An 11,798-nucleotide genomic window follows, 5' to 3' on the forward strand; every position below is an offset into this window, starting at 1 on the left:
CTGTTTGTTATACTCAATTTTTTCCTTTGGTTTTTTTTTCTCTTTTGCTGTTTTTAAGGCTTTTTTTTTTCTTTTTAGGGTTTTTTTCCCCGCGCCCCCCTCCCTTCCTCTTCCCTCCTCGGAGGCTGCGAGCAGAGAGGGGGCAGCGCTGGCCGACCAGGACCCTTTATAGGCCGCGCCGAGGCGGGCCGCCGGCCGAGGGCGACGCTGCTGCTCGTGCTGCCGGCGCCGCCGCCGCGAGGGCTTCTGGGCCGCCTCAGCAACAAGGAAAGCGGGGAAGGAAGAGCGGCACACGCAGCGGGACGGAGGGGCTGCCGCCAGCTGCAGCGCCACCGCCTGGCCGAAGAAGGAGACGGCGGCGGCGCTGCTTTTCAGTCTTTCTCCTCACGCCCGTTTCTCCCTCACACTCGTCGCGCCAAGGCCCCGGGAGGCTTCCCCATGAAATCACGTAGTTCCTTAAGGAGGCTGAAAATTGTAGCTCTGTGAGGGGGAAACTACAATTCCCAGGTGGCTGAGGCGGGGTGCAGCATGAAATGTAGGGTGTTGGGACAGATGCACTCCATGCCTTTAAGGCACATCCAGTACACATTTAAAGCACGTTACTTCCCCGCAAAGAATTCTGGGAACTGTAGTTTGGGTATTGTAGCTTTGTGAGAGGTGAAATACAGTCCCCAGCATTCTTTGGGGGAAGTGGTGTAATTTGGATGTGTGGTGTACCTCTTCTGGCTTCTCTCTCCTCATATATTAATGTCACTCTCACTCTCACTCAAACACCCCACTCATTCATACGCATCCTTCCATCAGAAAAACATGGCCCATGGTCCTTCTGTCAGAAAAACATGGTCCAAATCAGAACAAATGCTCAGTGAAGTCTGGACATAATCTAACCTCTGTATAGGCTTTGTGTAAGCAAATCAGGATAAATGCTGAATAAATGGGTCATCTTGAGGAGCTCAACCTCATTTTAATCTCCAACATTTCCAGGCCTTTCATGGCTTTGCCAGCAGGAGACAAATCATAGGCTGTGTACATTTTTCGAAGAGCCAAAACGATCCTGTGATTCCACTGTGCATCACACTTAGGCATAATGTAGCTGGGATCATCCTGTTAACTTACAATGACAAAGCCAGAAACAAAAGTATAGCCTGTGTGAGTGGAAGCCATGGCTCAGTGGGCCCACTGTCAGTCTGTGTAGACAAGATTGACCCAGACTTGAGATGCAGCAGCTCCCTCTGCCCCCCAAGGACAGAGCAGCATTGACAGCCACTCCCACAGCATCCCCAGCAGGGCAACACCCCCCAAACACAATGTCACACCCCAGTGATGTTCTGGATATCACCTATGCAAAGGTGGTGCCAATGAAATCACAGCAGCAGCAAAGGATGCCCATGATGTTGCCTTGCCCAGTGCACACTACTTCCACACACACCAAGATGCCAGGCAGAGGAGTGCCTTTCCCTTAACACAACCTCCCTAGTTAAGAAGAGGGGAGGGTGGCAAAAGAACCACCTGTAGCCAGAACCTTCAGGGTGACCCCTTATAGGGAACATCTCAAGTTCCTTGCACAGTCATGCAGCAGCCCAGTAAGGGGCACCCATTTGCCAGGCAGGCAGCAAAGGAGGCTCCAAGATCCCAGTCAAAACAGCAGCCAGCCAGCCAACCTCCTGGTCCAACGGGTAGGAGGCCTGCAGAGAGGAAGCCTCCCCTCCGACATAATAGCACTCCACAAAGCAAGCTCATTGCAGGCAATCGTAGGAGCTGCCTTAACCTTGATAATGCCTTTTGCTTACCTGTATAGAGGTGAAAGAAGGGGGTGTGAGTATGTGTAGAAACTAGCATACTGTACTAAGGTAAAATTTACTTTCATTGCTCCACCCATTTTTGCCTCTGGACCCACCCACCGTGGGCATGTTGCCCTTGAAAGGTGTCCCAAAGTGATCCCAGGGCTGAAAACGTTTGCCCACCGCTGCTGAAGAGGGAGAAGATGCAGGAGCAGAGCTATGAAAGCAGTGAACACCATTTCCTTCCTCTCCCTGTGTGTGTGTTGTTCCAAAAACTTAGAGGGAAGTACATCAGCTGAACCAAGCAAAAGGCAAACAACAGTATTATTTTTTACTGGAAGTACAGCAGCAGATGGTGACTTTTTGCTATTACAGTGCCACAACAGCATGCTCAGCCTCTAACAAGCATGAAAAAGGAAAAGGGTTTATAAAGCTGAAACAGTGCAGATTGTCCAAGCACTACCCACTCTATGTTCCTGTCCTCTTGACACTTGCATGCATATGGCCCAGAGAGCACTCCCAGTCCCAGTGGCAATGAAGGCATGGTAGTCAGGAGGAAAGAGCATTTTCCTTATACAGTGGTACCTCGGGTTACAGACGCTTCAGGTTACAGACTCTGCTAACCCAGAAATAGTACCTCGGGTTAAGAACTTTGCTTCAGGATAAGAGCAGAAATTGTGCGGTGGCGACGCAGTGGCAGCGGGAGGCCCCATTAGCTAAAGTGGTACCTCAGGTTAAGAACAGTTTCAGAACGGACCTCCGGAACGAATTAAGTTCTTAACCCGAGGTACCACTGTATAGACTGTGTCCACAACATAATCAACAAATTGCCAGGAAAGGTTCTTCTAATGTATGCAAAAAGCAGGATTGAGGGTTGAGTTCAGCTTCACTTCTTGTTTTTATTCAAGAGAAGGCCGCTGAATATCTCTCTCTCTCTGGGGGTGGGGGGAGGATCACAAAGGTCCAATTTCCATAGTCCAGGAATGGCAGAGCCTAGCAGCTTTCCCGATTTTGATTCCTGGTCCTTGAGCAGAAGCGTTCAGAACTGGACGTGGTGGAGGCATGTAAACTGGTGCTGCTGGACTGTGAGCCAAAGAGGAGGAGGATGAAGAGAAGAGAAGGGCTGCAAACTGGCTGCTCCCGAGGGCCGCTGCCTCCCTCGGCCTCTCACTAGATGCACTACTGGGGGTGGCTGTTGTCATCAGTGGGCGATGCTTACTCTGTTGGGGTGATGAAGTTCTACTAAACAAGGTGTTAGAGCAGACTGATGTGAGAGAATTTGGAATTTGGCAAATGGGTGTTCCTCCCAGCATGGGGCCCAGATAGATTCCTGACGAAGCAGCCAGGACAGCCAAGCCAGGGTTGCCTTCCCTCCTGAGGAGACGGACTTGGGGGGAAGAAGGAGCTAGAGATTTATGGAAAAGCCACCAAGGCCAGGACTGGAAGGGCAAGAGGGAGGATGTTGCTCTAGGAGGAGTTTCCATTTTAGCCACATAGTTGTTCAGGTGGGAGAGGAGCCGTAGCTGGATAGAATCGGTGCCGCTCTGCTCCTTGACGGTGCCCAAGTATCTCACTACTTCTGTAAAGCATTCACGAAAACCGATCGTCCTGTAATCGACTGCCAGCACTCGAGCATCTAGTGTTTTGAAAATAAAAACAGATACGCAGCCATTATGTCCCTCAGCAGGACACACATGACTTTGATGCCTTCTGAAATGGGATTTGGAGTGGAATCCTGGCCAGCTAATGCACTTTGCAAGAGAGTTTAAGGCACATATGTTGCCTCCTGAAGGTACTTTCTGTCAGGAGATGCCACTTGAAACGGACTGGCAGAGTCAAACGCAATGTGGCATCATCTGTGCAGTTAGCAACGATTATCTGATTAAATGTTGAAAAAGAGGACCAGGCAGATGCAGCAACAGGTCTCCCAGTACAATCAGGACTCTGGCTACAGCAGGATGGAGGTGCAGGGGGACTTTAACCCTTTGCCACACACACTCTGTAAATCCATTCAGGCAATTGCTTATTGGGGTCACGTCTAGTTTGACCTCAGACCACAATAGAGTGAGATTAGTGCTGGGGAGCCATTTACACAAAGCATAGCTCTACATGCTAACTTCTGTGGTTGGCTGAAGACATTTTGTGGCCCCTGAGGCAGAGCAGCAAATGCAGACACACGCCCCACACCCCAGTCAAGGAGCAAAGTACTCCCAGACATGCCCAGAACTGGCTTTAAAGGAACATTTTCTTTTATGTCAGGAGGTAGCCAGAACATAATCCATGCAACTATGCTGCTTGCCTCATCTTCCTGCAGGGCCAAAGATAGGGGACTTCAAAGTCCAAAAAACTGGAGTTGGATATTTGCTATGAGGCCCAATACATCCTCTGGGTTTTTACATGCTTTATCTCCTCTTTTTTGATGTATTTGATATACCCATGTGGAGTTACTTGTACCTTATAATCGAAAGATCATTGGAGAAGTTTAGGCAGAATGGGGAGAGGGAGGAGAGCTGCTTCTGCTGCCACCACCCTCCAGCTTCTGCCACCTGAGACAGGTGCACTGCTTTGCCTAATGGTAGGGCTGGCACTGCTAATTGCAGCAGCAGCATCTGACTGGCCTCCATACATAGGATGGCAATAACATAACATGGATGGCAAAGACCTGAGCAGAGTCAGTTGTTTTTTTTACCTGTGTCTCCAATGGCATGAAGCATTTTTAAGTGATCTACCGTCATCTGCAAGATCTCTGCTTTCTCCATTTTGGAAGAGCCCTGTTCATTGGAAAAAAGAGGACTCCCATTATACGAACACAGATTGCAATGCTGCTTCCAGAGCACTAGTACTATGTGGAGGGATCCATGCACATACCAGAAATTTAGATGTGCGCTGTGTGCATATATGTATAGTAGAGTAATTAAGGTAAAATTAATTTATGAGATTTATGTAGGTAAGCATATTAGATGAATTAGATGTGTTTGGTTGGGAGGGGAAAGAGCATGTTTGGAATATTGGAAGTGAGAGGTGATGGGATAAGGGCTTGAAAGGGAGTTACAAAATGTGTGCCTGGCAGCTGGGAGTTTACAGCTGTTAGCTGGTAAGAGAGGTGGAGGTATCTGGATGATGGCTGGGGTAGTTTGATAAAGGAGGGTCAGCACTGTTATTCCTTATTGTATTATATGAGCCTAAGTAACCAAAAACTGAACATACACTTGTATATACTGAGTGATAAAGCCCTTGATTATTCCTTTAAAAAATAAATTATAGCTTCATACACACGTCTCTTTACTGGGCGGCGCTAGAGGTGAGAAATATTCAGATACTTGGTATCTGTGATGGCAGCAGAAATAAAGGGAGTTGATAGAAATACCCTCAGAAAGCCTGGTCAGGCGGTCCAGGATAGTTGAGGAGAATCTAAGGGTAGTGTCAGGGAACCACATAGTGGTGGCAGAGGGGAGCATGGCATGAGGTGCACAACTTAAGTGGATTAAAGTGTGCCATTGCCCTAGTGCAGTGATGGCCAAACTTGGCCCTGCAGCTGTTTTGGGACTACAATTCCCATCATCCCTGACCACTGGTCCTGTTAGCTAGGGATGATGAGAGTTGTAGTCAGTGGCGTAGCGTGGGGGGTGCAGGGGGGGCGGGCCGCACCGGGCGCAACATCTGGGGTTAGGGCAAATCCATGGGTTAGGGGGCGCAAATCCACGGGTTAGGGGGCGCAAATCCACGGGTTAGGGGGTGCAAATTACTTGCCTTGCCCCGGGTGCTGACAACCCACGCTACACCACTGGTTGTAGTCCCAAAACAGCTGGAGGGCCAAGTTTGGCCGTCACTTCCCTAGTGCAACACACACATATATAATGCATTTATATCCCACCTTGTTCTCCAAGCAGATCAAGGTGGCAATTTTGGCTCTCTCCCTCTCTATTTTATCTTCACAAGAATCCTGTAAGGCTACTGGCCCACGTTCACCCAGTGAGCTTCATGATGGCCAAGTGGGGATTTGAATCCAGGTCTCTCCAAGGTCCTAGTCTAACCACTCTAACCACTACACCACAATGGCTATCCACATTTCTTTCTTTTTTCTAAAAAGAGGACTTACTGCTGTTCAGGAATATTAATACTGTAGCTATGTTCACACTGCCACTTACTCTGCCATTAAGAGCCAACTCTAAGGGGCTGAGGTCCTTTCAGCCCCCCCGCCCAAAAATATTTGACCTCTCCCCTCAAGTTGATGGGCATTGCCATTCAAATAGTGTGCGTGCACCACGTCTTGTGATCAGTTATGTGGGGTGGGACTTAACTGGGCCTCTTCAATATTTTATTCAACTTGGCACCCCCATACTCTGCCCATATCCCTTGGGCTCCCACTGCTAAGCTTCGAAACCACATTCCCACAACATTAGCCAGAATCCATAAGAAACATTTAGTTTATCGACAAATACCACTGTTTGATGCGTTTTTTCTCTCTCAAAGCAGCTTCGATCCAATAGGAAAACATACATGATCATCACTTTGTACTTAGGAATGCTGTGAATAATTGAGACTGCCATTGCCTATGAATGGATTGAACGTCCATACGCAGATGAAAGCTTAATGAATGCAACCAAAAAGGTCATGCACATTGGGTTGAAGACATCTCCCCTCTCTCTCTCTGAAGTACACAACGTCATGCCAATGCAGCTTGAACTGCAGCAGGACAACTTCACTGCGTTTTAAGCCACTAATATGACCATACCAAAAGCGATGGGGAAATGCACTGCAAAGTGTGCGGTGGACAATTCTTTAATGTAAATATGTATAACCACCACACAAGCAAATCAGAATGAAAGCGGCATGAATGCTCATTGTTGTATAACCTCCCTGCAAACCAATCAGAACAAATGCTCAATGAAGACCGGACATAGTCTAACCTCCACATAAGCTGTGTGCAAGCAAATCAGAATGAATGTATTCTGGAGGAGACTGATGTCAGAACTTGGGGGGGGGGAGGAATTTGACAGGGAGATGCACTTACCTGCTTCTCAAAGGCAGTGGGAACCAAACGCCGTAGTTCAGATAGGCTGCTGTTAATGCGGTCCCTGCGCCGTTTCTCGATTATCTGTAAAGGCATCATGGAAAAGGACAACTCTGCATCATTCATTTGCACCATGCACTTAATTGAAGAGGCTGCAACCCTCTGGACACTAACCCAGGAGTAAGCCTCACAGAAGTGAGTAGACACTTACTTTTGAGTAGACATTAAGTAGGCCTTAAGTTTTTGATGTCTACATTAAGTTCAGAATTCATTTTAAAATTACATCATTTTTAAAAAGAGAAATTCACTGTTGCTGAAACTCAAAAAAGAAATACAAACACTTAAAAATATAAAAATGTTTTAAAATTAAAAATCAATAAATCATCAATCTTTATCCACTCTGTTTAATGTTTAATCTCAGAAGAACTTTTGTGTGTAACCACCCAGCTATTTGCAAGCCACTTTTGAAGACAAACCATTCCAAGACAGTAACAGAAATGTAGAAACAATTCAGTACAGCCACATAATTAATTTGTAGAACAGCAGCACAATAAATGCCAGCATCAGATCACTCTGGCCAATCGTCCTTAGGGCCCACTTAAAACCCTGAAGTGAGGAAGCCAGTTGAAGTTCTCAAGAGAGGGCATTCCAAAGATGTGGGAGGGGAGCCTGAAAAGGGTGCCTGGCCATGTAGAGAGCTCCGAGGCAGGAATTCACTCCCCCACTCCAGCAAAGTCCTGGGGATGGAGGACCATAAACAGAAATTGAGGTCTGGCAATTCTGATCAAACAGTAGATGGTCTTGGGACCTGGGTTTGAATTGCCCCTTCTCCATATGTGGACTCCTGGGAGGTTTTTTTTAGAAAGTCATTATATTTCAGCCACTTTCCTCATTGTAAAATCTAAATGATAGCAGCCTACCCCACTGGTTGCTCTGAGGGCTAACGAAAAGGAATGCAAGTTATTTTGCAAATAAAAACCATTCTGAAAAAAGAATAAAAATAAATCAGGTTTTAGATCATACAGCACTCACCCCTCTCCGCTTCTTTCTTGCTTGTATATGAAAGATCCTTGTGGGGGATGGCGAACTGAGAAACAACATCAACAGATCTGGTAAGAAGCATTTGTGGCTTTAGCACTTTTTGACTAGACTACAATTCCATGCATTGTATTGGGCTGCCCTTAAATACTGCTTAGAAAAGGGTAGTCCAACCCACGGCCTTTTTTGTTAACGAAGGTGTATGCATCTGTTTGTGTATTAAATTTGTTTAATAGTTAAATATATTGTGTATTTAATTACATATATTTAATTAAATGTATTAATTGTGTATATTCAATAATATGAAATATACTACATAACTTTAATTTACAATATGGAAATTTAATTCAGTGTGGGGCCCGCAAGTTGTGTGTCAAAGTACTCTTGCAGCCCACTTGGTATGAAAAGATGCACAGCCCCGGCTTAGAAGCTGCTGTTAGACCAAGAGAGTTGATTTGGTGGTCCAGAATTTGAATGGAGTGTGACCCTAAATCAGCTTGCATGAGGATATATCTTCCACTCAATGGTAGGAAAATTAGGAATCTCACACAAGCTGAAATGAAAAAAACTTGGTACTCCCATCTGAGTTCAGAAGTCAATACTCACCATTTGCCCCTGAAAGGGAAATGAAAGACACTCATGCAAATAAGTTTCCCATCAGTGCCAAGTGTTATAAGAAAAAAAAATTCCTGTAACACAAGGAAAGCAAAATCTATGAACAGCTCCGTGTTAAAGAGTGTGTTTGCTGAAGCTGCCTCTAGTGGCTTCCCTCTACCAGCTTCCTTCCTGGGCAATTGGGCATGGACCATTCATTGGTACCAGACCTCCTGCCTCCAAATGATGCGGTTCCATCCATTTGGCATCCTCACCAGGGAGGTGTCCCCTTACCTGCTGCATTCTTCCTCCTCCTCTTTTCCCACCACAATGGGTGCATGATCCAAGCCTGTGTCCGACAAGTCGTGGCCCTCTTCCTCCTCCCAGCAGCGTCTCTTCATAGTGAGGCACCTGAACAGTGGACAAACATCCTTCTCCTTACTCTGCACAGAGCTAGATGGACATGGGCCACCACTTCCCTTTCCCTCCTCCAAGGGGCACAGGGAGGTGCTAAGATCTCCCCTCTTCAAGACATAAAGAAATGGGCTCTTCTTTGTCCCCCACTCAGAGATTTCGCCTCTCCTGCCTTCCCTTCCTTTTCTCAGCACATCTTTAACCTTTCTGTATGGTAAGTGAAGGCGCTCCCTCCCAGGGGTGAGAGATTACTGGCTTGCTCTTGCCTTCCCCCCTCTCCTCTTGCTGGTGGAAATCCCAGGAGGGTGGGGGGGATCTTCCTGTAAAAGAGCAGCCTGTGTGAATTGCCTCTCCATCCCTCCCTCGGCCTCCACTGATTGGTCTCAGCTGCAGTTTAAAGGATCAGTGACCATCGTGGCAACAGAAAACCGTGGGAAAGAGGCGAGACTGATAAAGCCCTGAGTTGTTTCAGGAAAAGAAGGAAAGAAAGAAATGGGGGTGGGGTGAGGGTGGGGGTGGAAGAGAGAGACCCGGCACATCATGTCTCTGCAACTTTGCTGGACTGGAGGCTGAATAATTTTTTAAAAAGATTTTTCAAGGCTCTTGGCTGCAGGAGGACACTTTCTTGAAAGGACTATTGACCAGGATCAGTTAGAGAGCACAAACAGAAGGCCCCAAGGTGGTGGAGCTATTAGGGCCTAAGGGGAGAGATTACTTTCCTAACCACACTGAAGGATCTCAGAGCCAGCAGCAGCCCACACAACAACCATAAGCTACAAAGCACCAAGGATGGAAATAAACCCTGCACAATCTTAAACATGTACCCCAGGATCCTCAGCAGCATTTCAAAGGACTCTGGGATGCACCTTTCAGCTAGGGGCATAGGAAGCTGGCTTATACTGAGTCAGACCCACTGGTCCATCAGTGTTGTCTACACTGACTGGCAGCAGCCTGCCAGGTGTTTCCTCCCAGCCCAACCTGCAGATGCTAAGGGACCTTTTGCATGCAAGGCAGGGCTGTACCACCCTCCAGGGGGGAAGTAGTTTGGCAACTAACTGCAGGTGAAACTGAAACGTTGAAGAGCCAGTGACAGTCAAAATAGACAATACAGTACTGAACTAAATGAACCAGTGGTCTGGCTCAGTATAAAACAGCTTCTGTTGTTACTCTTTCATTTTTGCCTTTGGTAAAGAAACGTGGCAGGCTTTATTTTGTTTCAAAAATGTGTTTGTCCAGAGGCAGCAGTGAGACAACAGGATAAGGTGTGTGTCCACCACAGGAAACAAAACTTCTCTCCAAAAGCACTTCCTGCTTCCTTAAAAACCATTACCTGTCTCCAGCTGGTACTAACAAAAACTCATTCCCCGAGAAACATGGTGCACTTTATATGACTGATCCCATTATCATGGCACATTTTCCTTCTTCTGGACAGAAACAGAATTGCTCTTCACTGCCAGCAGCCCACCCCATACAACCTTTCTGGGCTTTCTCTGAACTTTTGTCATGTCAGCTCAATTACAGTGCAATTGGTTACATGTTGTCTCTGGGATTACTCTGTGTTATGAGTGCAGCAGAGACCGCAAAGTGACTTAACTCCTTTATAATCAAATCCACATTCCTGTCTGCCAGAGCTCCCAGCCTGCAGTGTGGTCAGAAGCCCTCTATCTGCCAAGCAACCCCGCTCCTGGATTAGCTCGTACTTGTAATGATATGAAACAGATACTGCTCTGAGTTTACTCACACTTCAATTGCAATGGAGACCACAGAGGAGAATGAATGAGAATTATTAATGGCCTGATAAGGAGGTGCCCAGTTAAATTAAAAATGCTGTCAATGGGATTAAATGAGAGGAAAGAGACAGAGATGTTCTAGTAGATGAAGCACACTTTCTACATCATAGGAGCCAACTTCTAGGGGCTGTGGGGGCTTCGGCCCCCTCAATAAAATATTTGAGGGGGCTGGGTCCCCACAAAGTTGATGAGCATTGCCATGTAAATGGTGTGCGCGTGCACCGTGTCATGTGATTGATTATGCAAGATGGGGCTTACCTGCTCCCTCCCCATATTTTATTCAAGTTGGCACCTCTGACATTTTCCCCTTGATGGGTCCAAGATGATAAAGGTTCTGGAAGCTGAGTCCTATGAGGATTAGTTGAGATAGTTGGGTATGTTTAGCCCAGAAAAGAGGAAACTAATATGAGATATAATGTTGTTGTTGTTGTTGTTGTTTAGTCATTTAGTCATGTCCGACTCTTCGTGACCCCATGGACCAGAGCACGCCAAGCACTCCTGTCTTCCACTGCCTCCCACAGTTTGGTCAGACTCATGTTGGTAGCTTTGAGAACACTGTCCAACCATCTCGTCCTCTGTCGTCCCCTTGTCCTTGTGCCCTCCATCTTTCCCAACATCAGGGTCTTTTCCAGGGAGTCTTCTCTTCTCATGAGGTGGCCAAAGTATTGGAGCCTCAGCTTCAGGATCTGTCCTTCCAGTGAGCACTCAGGGCTCATTTCCTTAAGAATGGATAGGTTTGATCTTCTTGCAGTCCATGGGACTCTCAAGCGTCTCCTCCAGCACCATAATTCAAAAGCATCAATTCTTCGGTGATCAGTCTTCTTTATGGTCCAGCTCTCACTTCCATACATCACTACTGGGTATATAATATATATAATAGCCATCTTCAAATATCTGAAGGGCTGCCACATAGAAAACAGTTTTCCATTTGCCCCACAGCTTTTCCCTGAAAATACGTTCTTTACCTCTGAATTGAAACAAACAGCAATCTGTGAAAATCTGATTGCCATTTGCGCCAATTCAGCAGTAAAACACCAGTTTACCTGGGGAAAGCAGCAGAAGCGGGGGGGGGGGGGGACTGCTGGGGCCGGGACCTGGAAAGCCCAGACCAGAGCCTAGAAACATGGCACAAAAGTGGGGATGAACCCCTGCATGCAAACACACACA

At 46.9% G+C, this 11,798-nt stretch overlaps 1 protein-coding gene across 1 annotated transcript; it reads right to left on the reverse strand.

Annotated features, from left to right (window-relative positions):
• Nucleotides 1-1,856: 1,856 nt before the first annotated feature.
• On the reverse strand, nt 1,857-11,057 carry HEYL (hes related family bHLH transcription factor with YRPW motif like). The gene is made up of 5 exons (XM_083625330.1): nt 8,722-11,057; nt 7,828-7,882; nt 6,796-6,879; nt 4,471-4,552; nt 1,857-3,417 (listed from the first exon to the last, which is right to left on the reverse strand). Exons 1-5 carry the CDS (start codon nt 8,826-8,828, stop codon nt 2,735-2,737), a joined length of 1,011 nt encoding a protein of 336 aa, XP_083481456.1. The 5' UTR covers nt 8,829-11,057; the 3' UTR covers nt 1,857-2,734.
• Between the last annotated feature and the right edge of the window lie 741 nt (nt 11,058-11,798).

This window comes from Podarcis filfolensis (genome assembly GCF_964270895.1).
Source record: "Podarcis filfolensis genome assembly, chromosome: 8".
Taxonomy (NCBI): Eukaryota; Metazoa; Chordata; class Lepidosauria; order Squamata; family Lacertidae; genus Podarcis; species Podarcis filfolensis.

Excerpts from the sequence above, each read along its gene's own strand:
- HEYL (XM_083625330.1), bottom strand. The coding sequence starts at position 8,828 with ATGAAGAGACGCTGCTGGGAGGAGGAAGAGGGCCACGACTTGTCGGAC. Across the intron at positions 7,883-8,721 it reads GAGGAGGAAGAATGCAGCAG|TTCGCCATCCCCCACAAGGA; the intron begins GTAAGGGGACAC and ends GTTGTTTCTCAG. Across the intron at positions 6,880-7,827 it reads CAAGAAAGAAGCGGAGAGGG|ATAATCGAGAAACGGCGCAG; the intron begins GTGAGTGCTGTA and ends ATGCCTTTACAG.